This window comes from Zea mays, chromosome 10 (genome assembly GCF_902167145.1).
Source record: "Zea mays cultivar B73 chromosome 10, Zm-B73-REFERENCE-NAM-5.0, whole genome shotgun sequence".
NCBI classification, from domain to species: domain Eukaryota; kingdom Viridiplantae; phylum Streptophyta; class Magnoliopsida; order Poales; family Poaceae; genus Zea; species Zea mays.
In genome coordinates this window covers 136,301,212-136,320,690 of record NC_050105.1, presented here as the reverse complement: position 1 = coordinate 136,320,690, position 19,479 = coordinate 136,301,212, and the positions used below count along the sequence as shown (strand labels likewise).

The 19,479-nt window shown below is 42.1% G+C and overlaps 1 protein-coding gene and 1 non-coding gene across 4 annotated transcripts; both read right to left on the bottom strand.

The window, feature by feature from the left end:
* Nucleotides 1-8,914: 8,914 nt before the first annotated feature.
* On the bottom strand, nt 8,915-9,075 carry LOC111590400 (U1 spliceosomal RNA). The gene has a single exon (XR_004853525.1). It is a non-coding gene; the product is annotated as a U1 spliceosomal RNA (small nuclear RNA).
* An 819-nt stretch (nt 9,076-9,894) lies between these two features.
* On the bottom strand, nt 9,895-16,584 carry LOC100192564 (uncharacterized). Of its 3 annotated transcripts, none has more exons than XM_008663128.3 (9): nt 15,941-16,584; nt 14,397-14,928; nt 13,951-14,307; nt 13,194-13,287; nt 13,056-13,093; nt 12,806-12,952; nt 12,531-12,630; nt 10,822-11,780; nt 9,895-10,277 (listed from the first exon to the last, which is right to left on the bottom strand). In XM_008663128.3, the coding sequence occupies exons 2-9, from the start codon at nt 14,805-14,807 to the stop codon at nt 10,128-10,130; spliced, it is 2,256 nt and encodes a 751-aa protein (XP_008661350.1). In that variant the 5' UTR covers nt 14,808-14,928; nt 15,941-16,584; the 3' UTR covers nt 9,895-10,127. The 3 variants fall into 3 exon arrangements, with proteins under 3 accessions (XP_008661350.1, XP_008661351.1, XP_035819407.1); XM_008663129.4 differs by having other exon boundaries at nt 14,397-14,863; nt 15,941-16,462; XM_035963514.1 differs by lacking the exon at nt 15,941-16,584 and adding an exon at nt 15,532-15,746.
* Between the last annotated feature and the right edge of the window lie 2,895 nt (nt 16,585-19,479).

Sequence of the window (19,479 nt, the reverse complement as noted above, 5' to 3'; positions counted from 1 at the left end):
CACAAACTCTATACTTAGGGAGATCAAATACTTTCAGACTCTTAAGAAAAGAGATGGGAAAGTTTTGACCATCGCCGGACGCGATGCTGTGATAGTTGGCTCTGGTCGAGCAACTATTACACTCCCCATGGGTACTGAAATTGTGATCGAGGATGCATTATTGTATCCTGATTCTACACGTACCCTCCTAAGTTTTAGAGATATCCGGCAAAATGGATTTCATATTGAAACCCATGATGAAAATCAAGAAGAGTTTCTCTTCTTGACCAAGCCGAATAAATATGGCAAGCGCATATGCGAGAAAATTCCATCACTCACGTCAGGGTTGTACTATACATATATTAAAAGCAATGCACATGTTGCATACAAGGTAATTTTCCAAGATGTTGATGCATTCCAAATTTGGCATGATCGACTTGGTCATCCTGGCGTAGGGATGATGAGGAAAATTACAGGCAATTCAATTGGCCATAATCTGCCCACAACAAGTTTTCCCAAATCTCAGGATTTTGTTTGCACCGCATGTGCAACTGGGAAACTTATTTTGAGACCATCATATCTCAAAATTAAAGCTGAACCGCTTAAATTCCTTGAAAGGATTCAAGGAGATATTTGTGGGCCCATTATGCCAACTTCTGGGCCGTTCAGGTATTTCATGGTACTGATTGACGCATCTACTAGATGGTCACATGTGTGTTTACTATCAACACGCAACCATGCATTTGCCAAGATAATGTCTCAAATTATCAAGTTAAAGGCAAATTTTCCTGAACATCGGATTAGTTCAATCCGAATGGACAATGCTGCTGAATTCAAATCTCAGGCATTCAATGACTATTGTATGGCGCTGGGGATTCAAGTACAGCACTCGGTACCGTATGTCCACACCCAGAATGGTCTGGCTGAGTCACTAATCAAGAGGATTAAACTCATAGCAAGGCCATTATTGATGAATTGCAAATTGCCTTCGTCATGTTGGGGTCATGCAGTTCTGCACGCTGCTGACCTTATACAATTACGACCAACTGCATACCATTCAACATCCCCAATACAAATGGTACGTGGAAATCCTCCAAGTATTTCCCATTTGCGTAAATTTGGATGTTGTGTATACATTCCAATCTCACCACCTCAGAGAACAGCTATGGGCCCACACAGGAAAGTGGGGATCTATGTGGGATTTCAATCTCCGTCGATCATTAAGTATTTAGAACCCTTAACAGGGGATCTATTTACAGCCCGTTTTGCTGACTCTATCTTTGATGAGGAACATTTCCCGGCATTAGGGGGAGAATTTATTTACCAAAAAGAATGCCAGGAAATAAATTGGAATACTCAAAGTGTTCCAGGTTCTGATCCACGTACTTCAGAAACTGAACTACAAGTTTAGAAAATTATACATTTGCAAAGACTTGCAAATGAACTGCCAGATGCATTCACTAATTACAAAGGTGTCACTAAATCATTCATTCCTGCTAGGAATGCACCAGAAAGAGTGGAAGTACTGAATAAGGCCACTCAACTCCTAGAGAGGAGAAGTATGGTGAATAAGCGCTGTTCTGTTGCTAAGAAGCAAAGAACAATAGTGAATGCAAAAGGACACCAATATGATACAATGTATCATGTGGATTGTGATGATCCACAACCCAGCTCGGATGTGCACATAACCGAGGCTGGGACATCGGAAAATCCTGGACACATCAATTTGGGAAATTCTGATGAGTCTCTAAGGAATGATGAAATTGCCATCAACTATGTTGAGACTGGTGAAACATATGATAGAAAAGCTACCAATGTCGACATATATTTCTCCGAGCAGATTGCTGAGGACCTTCAAAATGATCTAGATCCAAAGACCATGGCAGAGTGCAGTAAGCGCTCGGATTGGATCAAATGGAAGGCAGCAATCGAAGCGGAGTTAGCCTCGCTTTACAAAAGAGAAGTTTTCTCTGCTGTAATACCTACACCACGTGATATCTTCCCTGTGGGATATAAGTGGGTTTTCATTCGGAAACGAAATGAAAATGGTGAGGTAGTGAGATACAAAGCAAGGCTAGTAGCACAAGGGTTTACGCAAAGACCCGGCGTTGATTTCAACGAAACTTATTCACCAGTCATGAGTGCAATAACATTCCGATATTTAATATCTTTGGCAGTGCAAAATCGTCTATCTTTGCAGTTGATGGACGTAGTGACCGCATATCTTTATGGGTCACTGGATTCTGATATATACATGAAAGTTCCTGATGGAATAGATGTACCGAATCCAAAGGCAAAGCGCAACATGTATTGTGTAAAGTTGCAGAAGTCATTATATGGCTTAAAACAATCGGGCAGAATGTGGTACAACCGATTGAGTGAATTCCTTTTACGTAAGGGATACACGAAAAATGATGATTGCCCGTGCGTCTTCATCAAAAGATCCAAAGTGGGATTCTGTATCATATCAGTTTATGTTGATGACCTTAACATCATAGGAAATAAACTTGATATTGATGAAGCACGTCATCATTTAACGACGGAATTTGAGATGAAGGATTTGGGTAAAACCAAATTTTGCTTAGGTTTACAACTTGAGCATTTACCTTCTGGAATCCTTGTACATCAAAGTACATATACCAAAAGGTATTGGAAAAATTCAATATGCATATGTCTTATCCTTCAAAGACTCCTATGGTGGTCAGATCTTTGGATTTAAAGAAAGATCCATTCAGACCACGGGATGATGAAGAACAGACATTGGGACCAGATTTCCCATATCTCAGTGCTATTGGTGCATTGATGTATCTTGCTAACAATACCCGGCCGGATATTGCTTTTGCAGTAAATTTGTTAGCAAGGCACAGTTCTGCCCCAACGAAAAGACACTGGGTTGGCATTAAGAATATTTTCAGATACCTAAATGGCACAAAGGATCTAGGACTCTTTTACAAAAGAAGTAATGATCCTAGTTTAATTGGGTATACAGATGCTGGCTATTTATCTGATCCCCACAATGGCCGATCGCAAACAGGATTCGTATTCTTACAAGGTGGAACTGCCATATCGTGGAAATCGTCTAAACAGACTTTGGTGACCACGTCCACCAACCATTTTGAAATAATTGCATTATTTGAAGCATCACGTGAATGTGTATGGCTTCGTAGAATGGTGAATCATATACTCACAACTTGTGGTATTGGTTCTCTTGACTCACCAACAATTATCTATGAAGATAATTCAGCTTGTGTTGTTCAGATGGATACAGGTTATATCAAGAGCAATATCAATAAGCATATTTCTCCTAAACTGTTTTATCCCCATGAACTTCAGGAAAAAGGGGATATAAACATCTTGCAAACAAAGTCTTGTGATAATCTTGCAGATCTATTCACAAAATCTCTACCATACTCTACATTTCAGAAATGTGTTGAGGGGATTGGTATGAGACGACTTAAGTGCTTGCAAGGTTCAGGGGGAGTAATTCCCCATGATATATAACCTGTATTGAACCATCATATTACACTCTTTTCTTTGTATGAGTTTTGCCTTACTAAGGTTTTCTCATCCAAAGTTTTTAACGAGGTAATATCAACAAAGCTATATGCTTCATCATTGATTTTTCCCACAGGGGTTTTTATACATGATGATTACAAGCATATTTTTCTTTTGGAGACAATGTGAGATTATTCTCATTATCCAAAAGATATTGTGTACTCCTTATTTTTCCCACAGGGTTTTTGAGGAGATAAGATAAATTGCAGATGATCAAACGGTTTTGGGTTGATCAAGGGGGAGTGTTACAAAACAATGTAATATATGATCAAGACCCATCCAACCGTTGATTCTACGGTTATTTGATCCAAGGGTCTGATGCCCTTTGTACACATGTATATATATGGAGATCCCTGCAATAAACAGAGAACACCAGTCATTTGTCTCATTCTCTTTTTGTCTCTCTCCATTTTGCCACTGAGCACTGCAATAGAGCGCAACAATACCCACCCATCACCGCTCCACGACCGCGCCCACACCCAGTTCCACGCTGCTCGGCACGGGCACGTCAGCCGGGGTGGCTTTCCCCCGGTCACCACCGCGATTAATCCCTGAGGACGACCAGCAAGCAGTGACGAATGCCTTGAAAATGCATAGTAATGATTTATAGGTTATGTATATATGGAGAAAATCTAATCTAAATCATTGATTTTATAAATTTTTATGGGTGCATGTGCATCCTCTGGCTTCGCCCCTGACAGGAAGGGCGATGTGAGGCGAGATGTAGACTGTAGAGGATAAACACGGTGATTAATGAGGCGAGACGTAGCGCTTAAAGATAGCAACAAAGGGTTTTTTACTCGTGGATGCAGATCTCACGGATCCCTACCTGATTTTTAAATGTCTACCTCCAATAATCTGTTTTATCCTTGTTAATAGTAATGGATAAGGCGTTTTACTATAGAGAGACAAAATTGAGCATTAGTACGGAACCGGGACATGGATTTAAAAGTCCTAAAATTATATATTTGTGTCCTATCCGTGGCTCTGTGGGTATGCCCGCATATTCATCAGCCTTAGATTGTGTCCAACGAATTTTGTCACCGATAATTATTGTGGCCTCACGCGCGGTCGGTATAGACTGTCCTTCTGTTTCTATTGACAGTCGGTTCGATCGATAGATCGAAGAGCCGGTCGATTGATATCGACCACGTTCAAGCCAAGCTGGTCGGTACAGCCGTATTGTTTGAGTTTGAGTCGGTACCAACCCTGATCAATCTATTCTAACCGCTTCTGCTGATGTGTCAAGCCCTAATTAGCTGGCATCATTTTAGCTATTTGGCTTTTAAAATTTTCGGAAAAAATTGTGAATCCACCCTTTAAAAAGAGGAGGATCTTTGAGTTTATTCACACCCCGGCTCGTACAGTTGAAGAAGACTTGCCTCACCCCGATAGGGGTTTTGAGACGTTGTGGAGATTGGTCATTTAGCAAGTTAAAAAAAGGTTTTAAAGTTCAGACTCCATTTGGAATCCATATTGGAATAGAAGGTGGGAGACTATAATATGAAGGAATACAAGTAGATTGAAGAGTGAGAAGTGTTAATGAACCCGAACACTATTCACATTGTGGATAGAAGAGTTTAATTTTGAATTTCTAAAAAAAATTAAGACGTCAAAACGACGTGAACCAACCACAAGGTGAAACATGGCAAGATGTGGTCGGTAGTGATCGGCTCTCTAACGTGATGCTCAATATCGACCGTTCCGTTTTTTTTTTCGGTGTTGAGTGTTGACTCATCAGCAAACCCACAACTGACCACATTAGAATAAGACCAATCCGTACCTACCACCCCATGTTGTTGGTTTGTTTCTACCAGCGTGGGCTCGAAACCTCTAGAGTTAGGAGTGTTTGAATATGCTAGAATTAATAGTTAATTGGCTAAAAATTATTAATAAAATTAGCTAACTAACAAATAACTACTTAATTATTAACTAATTTATCAAAAATAGCTAGGTTGTTTGGATGTCTCAACTAATTTTACCCACTAACTATTAGTTCTAGTTCATTCAAATAACCCCTTAGTTATTAGTCAGCTAATAAATTATTAGCTCATTTTAGTTGGGTTGGAATAACCAACAACTAATAGTTACTTGAGAGATATAACTAATAATTAGCTAACCTATTAGTTAACACGTTTTAAGGTGGTGTTTGAATGCACTAGATCTAATAGTTAGTGGCTAAAATTAGTTGAGACATCCAAACACCCTAGCCAATAGTTCAGCTATTAGTTATTTTGGTAAATTAGTTAATAGTTAGGTAGCTATTTGTTAGCTAGCTAATTCCAGTATTAATTTTTAGCCAACTAAGAGATTTAGAACGTGTTAACGCCGGCGTCCATGTCCATTACTCCTTGACTCCATCAGCGAGCTTTGAACTGCCTGTTACCGAGGGCTGATTGGCGAGGGCCGGGCCCAGGAGCAAGAGGAGGTGGACGAGATGGCGCGCGCGGCGCCGGACCTGCCCGGACGGCGACGCCTGGCCGCGCGGCACCGAGCACATGGCGGCGGGCGAGTGGCGTGGGTCCAGGGTCAGCGTCGTGCCCTGGGCCTCGTGGCTGCTCTGGACCGCGCGTCGGCGTCGTTGGCGTGGAGGACCAAAAGCCCGCGCGGCCGCGTGGCCAGCGTCGATCGCACAAGCCAGGGCCATCCATGATTTTATTCAGGGTGGTGGTCCATGTCCATGCAGAAATGAATTACTATTTGTGCTTCTCGGGATTAGGACGGCGAGAGTCAAGAAGACATGGCAGAATTTCAAATTCCCTTTTTGGATGGGATGCCAATTGCCAATCGCCCTTTTCGAAAGATGTGCTGGGATTCATGCCTGCAGCTTCTAACAGTGAACTTCGGAAGGGGGAAACACGATAGTTTTTTTACTCACTAAATCGCACTAACCACGTCTTCTACGTAAAACCGCACTAATCATTAGAATTTGAAAATTTATCGTCGTTGATTAGCTGGTCCTGCCATATTGCTTGCGGTATCCCCTCTCGTCCCATTTTTTAAGTTTGACCTCCTATGGTGGCTCATCTTTTCCTATCATGGAGGCCTTGCGTGTTAAAGAAACATATCTCCAAAGACATGTTTTGGAATGTGATGTGGGCGGCGCTGCGAGGAGCAGAGAGACAAGCAGAAAATGATGGCCATAAGAATTTTAAAATTTAAACGCAAGTGATTATGTCATTTCATGGTTTCACGGTCGCGCAGTCGTGCACCTTCCACGATTTTCGGTTTTTCCCACTCGACGTGGTATATATATACAGTGGTTGCTCCATTTTCAAATGTTTAGCTATTTTAGTTTCGCTTTTAAATCGAATCTTTTTAATGATGGCTAGTGGGCCAGTCCCAATAACTCCTTGAAACATTAAGGGCTTGCTCGGTTATTGATATTACATGTGTATTAGAGTGTATTGGGTGGGATTGAGGTGGATTTTGACTTGTTATGGATTTAAACCGGCTCGATCCCACCCAATACATGTGGATTATCACCAAAACGAACAAGCCATAAGGTGTTTATAATCATTTATTAAATTTAAGTATTTATATTTGAGAAATTTCTTTAAATATTTACATTACTAGAATATTCATGTTAATACAGAATTGGACCTTAGGATGCAAAAGATTTGATCACACTACTAGACACGAAGAGCGAAGATATATTGATTATGGGCAGTTGCGTATAAAAGGGGGCTAGCGGGGTTCAAGTGTTCACTGCACTATTTTTTGTGCGTTGTGGTAGCTGCGCGGACAGGTTCTTAATAAAGTGGTATAAATAAAACATGTAGTTTTAGTTTATAGATGTGTTAGTTGTTATGACTAGAGGCTATTATATTCTTTTAAAGAAAAATCATGGCTATGCCTCTGATTATAGGTTTTAATTTGTGCAAACAAATTTAGAGAAGACCAATTCGACTCTCTTTTGGGCATCTTGATCTTTTCATGTGATCTTATCCTCTAAAGTATAAATCAAAAGCTACTAAAATTGTGTAGGAGTATGTTTGCGTGAAGTAGAGCTAGAACTTATAGATGCTATTAGGATCTTTTGTTATTCTAATCAACTTTGCTCTAGTCTTGTTTATTTATAGAAGAATTTTTATTGGCCATTCACCCATCCCATCTTCCCATCCAGGTTCTTTCACATGCAAAACCGAGTTTTTGTCTACCTCCCTCTCTAGATCCACCTAGCAGTTGTGACCACCAGTTCTTTCTCACCTTCACTTTCCACTCTCCATTACCTCCTCTAATACTTGGACAGGAAAAAGAATTGAAGAATAAGTAAAGAAACACGACGTATGGCCAACCTCTCTATCACTGGCTAAGGATGTTGAAGCTTACCCCCTAAGCTCCACATCTCTTTAGTTCTTTCGTAAGGCTGACAACAGGATCAAATCTTCACTAACACCCTCTATGCCAACTTAAGAACCAATCTTGTTCTTTGACAAATTCATGGTAAGAAAATCAATGCTTCAAACCTAGGGAGTGTTTCCTCTAGCTAAGTTTAGTTTGTGTCACATCAAATGTTTGAATATTAAATATAGGCTTAATTAGGTTTAATAAATTTGTCTCGTCTTTTAGTCCTCATCCATGTAATTGGTTTTATAATTAGACTAATTAATCCATGTAATTGCCATTCAAACATTAGATATGACAGACGAAACTTCAGTTCTGTGGAACCAAACACTCCCTAGTTTAAATCCCACAAGAAGCCCTCCAATCCAAACCTTTGTATGTTAGCGACGTCGGTAACAAATCTAGAACAAACATGAGGGGGTGTGATTACCCTATGGGTGTATAGATATCATGTGATGGAGTACATATAAGGTGATTTTTTTTCTCATCATGACTAATTTTGTATTTTTAGGGGGTGCAAATGCGATCCTCATACGATCCTCCACCCTCTTCCTGGATAGTCTGGCATATAAATAACATAGACCATAGTAAATATTTTATGATTTTGGTAGGTGAATGACAACATACCTAGTTAGACTAACAATGTTTCTTAGTATACAAGGAATTAGTCTCATGGATGTGCAGTGACTAACTTTGTAAAGGATGTGGTTAAACTTAATGGGTGTTTGGTTTGAGTAATGAACTAGTCCATTGTCTTCTCACTCCTCACTATTTTTATTTGGTTTGTGGAATAAAATTAGTTAATCCATCACAATCTCATTCCTCATAGTTAGTACTAATATGAGAATGGGGTCATTCCACCAAATTTGATGAATGAACCCATGATACACCACCTTAATTTGAATGGTATGATTCCTCAAACCAAACACTCTATAAAAAGGATGAACCGCCTCAAATTAACTTCATTATTACACGATATGGAGCAAAGAGCAAGAAATGAACTGGGAAAAAACTTCAAAATTTTGTATCATTGGCAGGGGCCGCGCGAACGCGTACCCCCTCTACCACAAATTATGACGTCCACTCTCCCACTTGGGGAGATGGTAAACCAACGCACCCACCAAGTGCAATGTGGGCCATTGACCTAGGCCACGGGCCTTCTTGATAGCCCGTCGACCCCGTCCAGGTAAGTATGTTGCAAAGTGGGCAGGGGTGCTGCTTATGTAGCCTCCTCACGCGTCGCACCCAGCGTCGGGTGGCGAGGTGGGACTAACCGAAACGCGCCTCACCCTGTCGCGCGAGCGCTGGAAGTCGGCGAGCGCTCATTATTTTGCAGAGCCCATAAACGAAAGCCCATGAAATCTTCCGAGTCGTGCGCGCCAACCTTTTCGTTGCTCGCTCACCGACCGGCGCCATCACTCGCTGAAATTTCTTTTCCCAATCCAGTTCATTCTGCCGCTCTCCAATAGTCCAATCCAATCGCGGCGAAGCTCGGCCAGACGGCCACCCCAATGCCGTCACGGTCGGGCTCCCGGGGCAGGCGGCCGCGGCCGGCCCTAGAGGTGGCTGCTCCGACGGCTGTACAAGTGAGCTCGTCCGGCTCGAGTGAGGAAGGGAGCGATGAGGAGGGGAACGAGGGATCCGGTGACGGTGCGAGTAGCCCGGGCGGCTCTGCCAGCAAGTATAAGGCGGCGGAGAGTGAAGGCGAGGCGGAGGGCCCATGCCTTCCTAGTTGCCCCATTTGTATGGTCGCGTGGACCGCCGATGGTGCGCATCGCGTGAGGTGAGGAGGAATTGTATATGTCAGCGATTTTGTGGGTTTGCGGACCAACTTGTTGTCTCGCGTGGTTCACAACTTCTAATGATCAGCTGATCTAGTAAAGTGTATAGGTTGAATACCTCAAAAGATATGCAGAACGCACAAGATATTGAAGGGTACACGTTGCACGGGTACTGGCGAAACCACGCAAGAACTGAAGGGCAATCAAAACCAGACTTCCCGCCACGCCGAAGTGGGACTAAATTACTCTATTGAATATATATAAGCAAAATCAACATAATTAAACAGAATCAGCATATCATCCTATAACCGCTCAAATATACAGAAACCTCACAACATTGCTTCTGGTTCAAACTCTCAACATTTGCAACACCAACCCAAGCTTAATCCCATCAGAAAGTATAGTTATATAAACATTTGTTAGAAGTGGAAAGAACCCCAGGATCCATGAAATTCAACACAGCGCTTAAATAGATTGTCTACATCGCCGGCCAATCAGTCTGCATTGCTCCGGAAGCAGGGAGCAGAGTACCTGTCCCTTGACACGGCAAAGCTCGCCATCTATGCCACAGCCATTGTGAGTGTTTGCACCAGGTTTAAGCTTAACTGACTTCACCTGTGTCAGTGTTAAGGTCGAATCAGCATCATTATAGGAAAACCAGCTTTCGGGAAAAACAAACAAACAGGACAGCTTCATTCAGAAACTAACGCTCTTATTTAACGAAGCTCAGTGGCGGTCCATGACTAGAGCGGATGTAAATACTACTAAACAGACCTCACAGCATAGCCTAAGAAGGAAAACAGAGTGGAAATATGCCTAATTAGAATGCATAAGAACATGCCAAAGTTGATGCAAAACTACATGACATTGATCCAGTTTGAAGTTATTTAGGACACCCAATTAGATAATATGATGATAAGATTAGTCTCACCTTCATGGTTTCATGAAATATATATATATATATATATATATATATATATATATATATATATATATATATATATATATATATATATATATATATATATATATATATATATATATATATATATATATATATATATATATATTCCCCCAAAATCAGAAAGAGAAAATGAAGACAAGGGCACAATAAAGCAGAAGGAATGGACAAATGGCTTGAGCAGATAAGTTAAGATACCTTTACATATTCGACGTAAGGCAAAGAGAGATGGCGACCGAATTGCAGAAGTATGAAAAATCTCAGCAATTTCCATCTTCCTTTTCCACCAACTAAAAGTAAGTCCAAGCTGTTGTCATCATGGATGGCCTTCGGTGCAACAACCTGTGAACTCAGACTTTGCACTGTCATGCATGAATGGTTGCATACTAGGACACCAAGAAAGTGCCCTTTCCTAACTACCCATTTCTCATCCAAATTTGGCACAAGTTCCATCGGTGCTCCAATTCCCATGTCCTCTTGTGGTCCAGGAAGTTCAATGGGGTGGTCAGGCTCCCAAGTTAGCTCACTATCCCATTTTGGCCCTGTGTCCCACTTTGGTTCACAGTCCCAAATAGGTCCTGGGTCTGATATTGTTGAGGAAATGTCTTCCTTATCATGCATTGATGGGGCTGCCCAAGACGACCGTGTGTCATTAGTAGACGTTATACCAACTGAATTTCTATCAGCCCTTGCTTTGGACCTGGTTCTTGGCCAGAATGATCCATGATGTGGTTGAGGGTGTAGCACTTCTTCAGGTTCTGAAACAATGTTACTTCTTCCCAGAGACAAGCGTTTTGCTTTCGGATCGAGACCACGTACATAGTCTGATGGTTCAGTGCTTGCCACTGTACTACCTGATGTATCAACATCCCCAAGCGACATCCGACTTGGAGTCATAATAGAATCAATACTGGACAAACTGGAGGCTCTTGGAATTCCTTCTTTCTTTGATCTGCTGTGCATCACATCGGTATAGACATTGGACAGGTGGGCCTTGTCTTGATCTGTACCTTTTCCATTCACGGCCATCTCCTTTGGCGAAGGAAGATATTCCAGTTCATAGAAGTAGCTAGGCAAACATAAAAATTTCAGTATTCCAGCCACAAAATATCGAAGTGGACCAAATTTCTTCTGATATTTCTCAGAAAGTTCCAGGACTGCAGCATAATAGTAAGAAAAGTTTCAGCTTCTCAAATGTCCACAAATTTCCACTGATGCAAACATTGGAACTTAGATCTTGAAAGCGAATACACTCACATAAATAATTTTAATTATTTATTTCTCTGAGCATGGCCAGTTGCCCAGTTCAGATAAATAGTTTTAATTAATTATTCATCACGAAATACGAATGCACTCAGATCTTGAAAAGCATGAAGAATACTCGCAAGTAATAATGCTATATAATAACTTTATAAAACTTCATCTCATGCAATAAATAAAATAAAGCTACTATTTGTAACAGGCTTAACAATATGCATGTTGTCAAATCACATATTTATTTAAGATTTGGAATTTGGATGACCATCGTAAATCAGCATAAATGTAGTTGCGAACGTGCAACATATTTCAAATTAAAAGTGGAACTAAAGAACAGATTTCTCTCTCGCTGGCATGCTTAGCTCATCGAATATGATGTTACACTTATATAATAGTTGCGTGACTTGTGTCTAATAGTTGAAAACTCAACTGCATCCCACATCTAAATCGCAAAGAGGTAACTAAATCACTGCAACAAAGTGCAAGCTCGATCCTAGTATTTATTTAAGGCACATGTGATTCAATGGTATTCTCCAAAAAGGTAAAATGTAGTATCTAACCAGTAAAAACAGTTGCAACACACATCAGAATAATCAGAGATTCAGAGCTGAAAACACTGGAAAGAACCAAATAAATGACATAGAGGTTACCATCACTAACAAAACCATAGTATGAAACAGTTGAGCCAAAATGTATTTGCCCAGATTGAACCCACTCGACAGCCAAGATATCTAGAGCTGTGAAACCACCCTGTCACAAAGGAATTTATCCTCATGAGAACAAGATTTAGTAACAGACTTATTTGAAAAAAATCACGTATGCAAAATAATACTGCTGACACTCTCCTCATATAGGAAGTCGCCATGAACACCCACAGAAATGATGGTGATGGAGTGTTTAAGAAAAATATTGAAACTCGTAATACCTTAACAATTAATAATGATGCAGAAATAGGATCTCTAACTCCCAAAACAGTCCAGACAAGTGAGTTGTCAGACCCTGCAGGAATTATTCCAACTGGAATTGATACAGCTTCTGCTCTATCACTCCTAATGAGAAGACCATTGAGCACCTGTAGAGCTATAAATAGTGAGCTAGCAAATAACATAATGATTCCTAACGAATTATAATATGAACAGTCTAAAGAAACTATAATACAAACAGCAAGGTCAAACCTCATTCACAATTCCATCACCACCCACGCACACGATTCCTACAAAAATTCATGGTGCCATTAAGATAATACCAATTAAAATGGTTGTCCCTAAATTGGAATTGGATAATTCACATATCTACATGATTAACGTTCATACCATCAGGGCATGCACTGAAATCAAATGTAGATACAAGAGATTTTGCATGCCCAGCATGAGTAGTTTTAACAACTTCCATCTGAAAACCTGCAAGCTGCATCAATTTTATCACTCAATTAGTAGTAGCTAAAAGTAGCAACAAAAATATGTATGCAGTAAAGCATAACAATATGCAAAGATTTTAACCCAAGCTAGTAACACAAATGTGGCATACAATATGCATCTGTAGAAACATTTTATATTCCTTCTCAAGAGAGAAGGATGCCACACTTGGGCAGTTGTAACTTGTTACTGCTCTATTTTTTTCCCAGAACAGCAAAATGCTACTCCATTACCAGAGGAGTGAGACTATGGTCATTGCATAATGAATCGAACTCAAACACAACCATCCACTCCAGTTCCAATGTAGTATTCATTATTTCCGTTGCTTACTAGTTACTACTGCAGAGCTGCTCGAGGACAAAGAGACTAACAATCTGTCCATGTGGTGATCCCATAAATGTTCAGTAATACAAAAACAGAAGATGTCTATGTTTTTTCAGTTCAGATATGCACAAAAATTGAAATTATAGAAGATATCCAACAAGTTGCAACAAAGCCATGAACAAGTATATGCTAAGCTTAGAAACTTCAAGTTGGAAAAGGAAAATCATTAGAAGTTCAAGAAGAAACTGTATCAGAAAATAGTTAAATGTAGCTACTCAAACCACTAGTTGTTTATACTTTACAATTTTGCATACATAGACATCAAAATTACCTTAAATATAGGTTCAGCTTTCTCATGGAAAACTTTACTTGATCTACCATGTCCAGATCGAGGGTTCAATATAACAAGTACTCTTTGCGGAGATTTGCATTTAATCGGTGGCTGGTCAAATAAAGACTCACTGAGGGGATTTTCTGAGTCTTGATTGATACTAGATGCTCCAAGGCGAGGTAGTAAGTTAACATATATACTTTGTTCAGCAAAGCATGTCACCCACAAAATGGCCTCGTCAAGGGTAGAGGCTATAAAGCAGAAATCTTTCTGAACTCTGCATGTCTTTTTAAATAAAGACTTTTTAGTTGAGTATGCATGCAATGTAAAATGTTTGACTCCAGAATTATATGATACCTGCCAAAATATAAGCAGAGACAAAATATCAGTAAAGTGATGAAAAAGATCTAATTAATAATACAGACACATGTTATTATCTGACTTACAGAGACAACATCCTCCAGTAGGAGTACAGAGCTGCCCCAGATCAGAGCTTTACTTGTGAGTCTAGCATCAATTGCATCAGCTTTTCCGTTTGACGGTAACTGATTATTATCACTCGCACTTCTATTTTTCTTTTGAAGAATCAGCTTTCCAGCATACACTTCATAACCTAGAAAATTGGACCTCTCATCTGCCACGTCAATTTTGTGGTCATGTTTTTTCCCTTTTTTAGCCTCTTTGTCGTCAATAACCAAGTGTTTCTGCCTTGAAGATTTCGATTTGCTTCTTTTCTCTTGAGCACCGGTCAAAGAATGCTGTCCAGCTGACTTTTGAGAACGCCTACTACTCGAACGTCGGCTAGATTTCTGGGATGAGCTTCTAGAAGTAGGATTTTCAAGCTCGGATCCATCCATTTCTGACTGTTAGATAGCACTTCAGAACACTGATTCAGGCAATGAATTCCAAATAGCTTCAGGAATGGAGGAGGCATCACGGATCCAACGCCATATGAGAAGGTCAGTATAATTAAGTAAACTGCAGTTAAAGGAAACAATTATTATATGCAAATGTCTGGTACATATATAATGTTATAGTGGGAGCAAGTGAACTCCTAAGTGTCGTTCCCACAAAAAAAAAAACAAGCAACCTCCTTGACCAATCTCAGACTCTCCGCATTAGTGGGGAAGGGTTGCATCAGTGTATCCCTTCCCCAGTCCCTTTTTTAGTATGAAAAAGAGCGACACTATGCATATACCTGCTCAATCTGAAATCTTAAGCTCAGCAGTGACGCTATTAGGTCATCATGCTTAGCTTTTCAACTGCCATCGTCAGAAACTGATCTAGAAGATGATTTTGGTTCGCTTTGGTTTGGATGGAAATAAAGCAAGGGAGACCTTTTCTATAATCTCTAATGAAAATGGTCAAGGGATCAGTTGAATTTTTTGTTCCCTGCAGCTATTGCTGGAAACCAAAATCAAAGATGGGCCATAAAAGGTTATCAGAGGAAGGATTTGACTGCACAGATGTTTTCCAGGAGCACAAACCCACAGTATCGAACCATGAAACATACGCGGTACAGTATATCGATGATATCCTTAACAATCCACGAGATGCAAGGAATTGAATGCTAATAGCAACCTTTTGTCCAACACATGTGGGTATGCGCACTAACAAGACCAGATGATGAGCACCAATAGACCTGAGACGGTATCACCACATCTACTACTGTTAGTTCACCCAGGCACAGGGAACGTGCTTTAAAAGCGGCAGAAGCAACAACGCAGCGCTGCAACACGAGCATCCGTGAGCTGCTGAAACCAGATCTCGCCTGACACGGGTTCAAAATGCCACACGCGCAGCGCAGCGCATCAGGTCGCTAATCGCCGAGCACCAAGTCCCAAACAAACTCGAAGCAGGGAGCGGAAGGGAGAGAATTTTTTTTTTAAAAAAAAAAACAAGTGGGGCGACGAGCAATCCGTCACCAACCGCACCTAACACGAAGATTCCGCCGTAAGGAAAGCACCGGGCGGATCGGAAGGGAACGTACCGGATTGAACCGAGCCGGCGGGCGATCGGATCCGGAGATGGAGCCTGGCGGGGGGCGGGGGCGCGGGCGCCTGCCTCCCTGCGGCGGATCGAAGGGGCGTCCTCCTGGACTTGTGGTTGGGAGCAGGCCGGCGGCGGCGGCGGTGGTGGGAGGTCGGGTGGTAGGATAGCTGTGGGGTGCCGCGGCCGCGAGATGGCGAGAGAGGCCTCTGCCCGCGCGCGACGCGGTGGCGACAGGGGAGCAGGAGTGTCAGGACGTGCGTCGGTCGATTCGATGGGTTTTAGCGAGGGGAAGGAGCGGGGACGGGAGGGAACGGCGTGCCGGACACGAGGCGGCGTCCCGTCTGTTGGGGTTGGGGGGTTGGAGACTTGGAGGTAGCTGCCCTGCCCTGCCCTGCTTGAGGGCCGGTGCGGTGGGACACGGGTGTGGGACTTGAGAGGAAGGACCGGAGCCGAAGGGGAGGCAGAAGGCAGCCAGGCAGAAGGTGGGTTGGGAGGGGTGGTGTGGTGGCGGCGCCCGTCCGTTTTGCTTTCTTCTCCTTTTTCTCGTTTGCTCTGTATCTGTTGTTGTTTCTGTTCGCCCCGTCCCGTGGTTTACGACGCTGCGAGCCGTGACCGTTCCAGCTCTGTGCTGCGTCGCTGCCTACTGGCTGGCTGGGAGGGACGCCAGGTCCGTGTTCGTATTGCACCACGCCGCTGCCGCCGCCCACTGGCCGCTGCAATGCAAAGACCTGACAACACCGAGAGGCGAAAGCGACCGTCTACGAGAACTAGAGAAGGACACGTCGGTCAATCTCGTCCGTCGCGTGCACCCGGCTTCCGTTGATTATTATATTACTCGAGCTATAGCACAGCGTGACAAACTGTTACGCGATTGATCGTGTGTCACGGCGGGGGCGTAGGTACGTACGTGCGTGCCTCCGCGGATGGGAAATCTGCCCATTTGGGGCTTGTTCGGTTAGCTCTCAATCCATGTGGATTGAGTGAGATTGGATGGGTTTGAATCCCAAATAAGTCAAACTTCTTCTCAATTTTTTCCAATCTCATCCAATCCATGTGTATTGGGAATAACCGAACAAGCCCTGGGGGGGACAAACACAGGCCCGGATTGATGGGTTGTGTCAGAGCGATTTGGCTCAACAGCCTGGCATTCCAAAACCGACGCCCCAGTCCACATTGGCTGGGTTTCTTTCTTTCTTACATTGAACATTGAAGGCTGGCTTGACCCTGTTGTTTTGTTCCGGCGCAGATTGTGACAAGGACGCGCTTGCCATTGCCAAGACGGGGAAACACACGAAGGTTCCGTTCCCAGCTTGACCATACGTTCCAATCGGTGAACAGCATGCACATTTTTGAGTTCCACCAGTATCGCGCGCCCGCCAGTCAGTACCGCTACAGTCAGCGCTGCGTTTGGCGGCGTGTCGGTTTGCTTTGGGTGCTGTTTGTTAAGCAAAGACGCGCTTTTCATAATTCATAGTAGTGCTGCTTTTTTATCCCCGAGCCTACCTCTGATTTAAAGCTGTTCAACTATCCAAGGCTGCAAGTTCGGTACAACTAAAGTCGCTGGATCGAGTGATTGGACAGCGATTTTATTATTATTACTAGGTGAGTGCCCGTGCGTTGCGACGGGAGTAAAAAATTGTATGAAATATAGAGACGGAACGATAAATATTACTATAATATGCAAAATCAATATGGTAAACATTATCAATATCACATAAATTATTCCTAAGGAGTCAATTTAGAGTTTTGTAATGACAGATAAATGTGTCGACAACCATACACTAATCTAATCTTTTTTAGCGATATTGATAAGTCGCTGTTGTATGTTTGCAGGGATGATATATCGGCACGAATTGTCCTCATAACTTAATAGATCAATCATAAAATTTCTTCGAATAATCTTTGCATCCTACACATAAGAGAACAAAACGTCAAATTTGTATTATACAATCAGAATGTATGTTTGAACATAAAACGAACGTACTACACTCACTATAATAAATTTCATTCGTCTGTCATTCACTCATATGGAGCAGAATGTTGGCCCACTAAAAGGCAAATTCTATAGGACAGCAATCCGGCCGGCTATGTTGTATGGAGCAGAATGTTGGCCCACTAAAAGACAACATGTCCAACAACTAAGTGTGGCAGAGATGCGTATGTTGCGCTGGATATGTGGCCACACAAGGAGAGATCGAGTCCGGAATGATGATATACGAGAGAGAGTAGGGGTGGCGTCAATTGAGGAGAAGCTTATGCAACATCGCTTGAGATGGTTTGGACATATCCAACGAAGACCTGAAGAGGCACCAGTGCATATCGGAATAATTAGGCGTCCCGAGAATGTGAAGAGAGGTAGAGGTCGGCCAACTTTGACGTGGACAGAGGCTGTGAAGAGAGACCTGAAGGAGTGGAATATTGATAAAGAGCTCGCCGCAGATAGGAAGGGGTGGAAGTGTGCAATTCACGTGCCAGAACCCTGATTTATAGTTTCGCTTTTCCTCCTTAATCGTTTGACCTTTCCTTGTGCCTATTTTAGATCTTGCTGGTTCTTGTGGGTTTTATCTCTTTTATGTGTTTCCCCGTTTCGTTGTTTTCGGTTCTCCTTTGCCTTTGTTTCCCTTTTCTGTTCTTTGGGGGTTGAGCTCTGAGGTTTTCATACGGGGTTTCATCTCTAGCCTACCCCAACGTGCTTGGGACAAAAAGGCTTTGTTGTTGTTGTTGTTGTCTGTCATTCACTCATATGGTCATATCTTGTAGCACGAGGTAGTTGGTATTAAGCCTATAGAATAATGTTTGTCCAACTATGTTATATACAATGATTATCATAGAAAAATTTAAACCACTGAGAAAGTGATACGAAGAAAATACCCTCTTAAGTCAATTGGAATACCCATCCAAATTGAATTAGATTCAAGCTTGGTGGACCATGTGTCGAGGTTTTTTCCTGTACGAAAGGTGGTACTAAGACTAATCAGTCGGCTGCTTGAGTCCGGAGGCTAGCTGGCGACGCCGAGATTGGCATGGCTGCCTTCCGTAAGAAAGCAAGAAATTTCTATGCTGGTAGCCCGGTCCGCCTCTTTCGTCTTTCCCTTTCGTTGCCACCATGATCTAACTGTAGATCATGCGTGCTTGCTTGACTGCTGATGTACTTCTGCCTGCGAGTGAAAACAAGTGGCTAGTTCCAATCAAAAGTAAAATCCCCTGACCAAGGTGTAGCCTGAATTTTCAGTGCCAACCTATGTTTTTTTCCAGTAAAATATTACGTAGAAGTGATTCCATGTGTTGGCTGTTAGGTTCTCTCTTTCACAATTGTTGCCCTTGCTGGCCTGGCATCTGTTCGTCCTTTCCTCTTTCTTTTTTTCTTTTTTACTGATTATAACAGTGCTGATTGTCCAAGTTCATATAGTATATATAATCAAGTTCATATAGTATATATAATACTGGGAAGTAGTGGGCCAGTGATTGCACACAAACTGTTGCTGCCACATGGTGTGTGCGTGTGAGAGAAGGAGATCCACAGTTGTACAGTATGCA

Excerpts from the sequence above, each read along its gene's own strand:
- LOC100192564 (XM_008663128.3), bottom strand. The coding sequence starts at position 14,807 with ATGGATGGATCCGAGCTTGAAAATCCTACTTCTAGAAGCTCATCCCAG. Across the intron at positions 13,288-13,950 it reads AAGCTGAACCTATATTTAAG|CTTGCAGGTTTTCAGATGGA; the intron begins GTAATTTTGATG and ends AAATTGATGCAG. Across the intron at positions 12,953-13,055 it reads GTGATGGAATTGTGAATGAG|GTGCTCAATGGTCTTCTCAT; the intron begins GTTTGACCTTGC and ends ATAGCTCTACAG.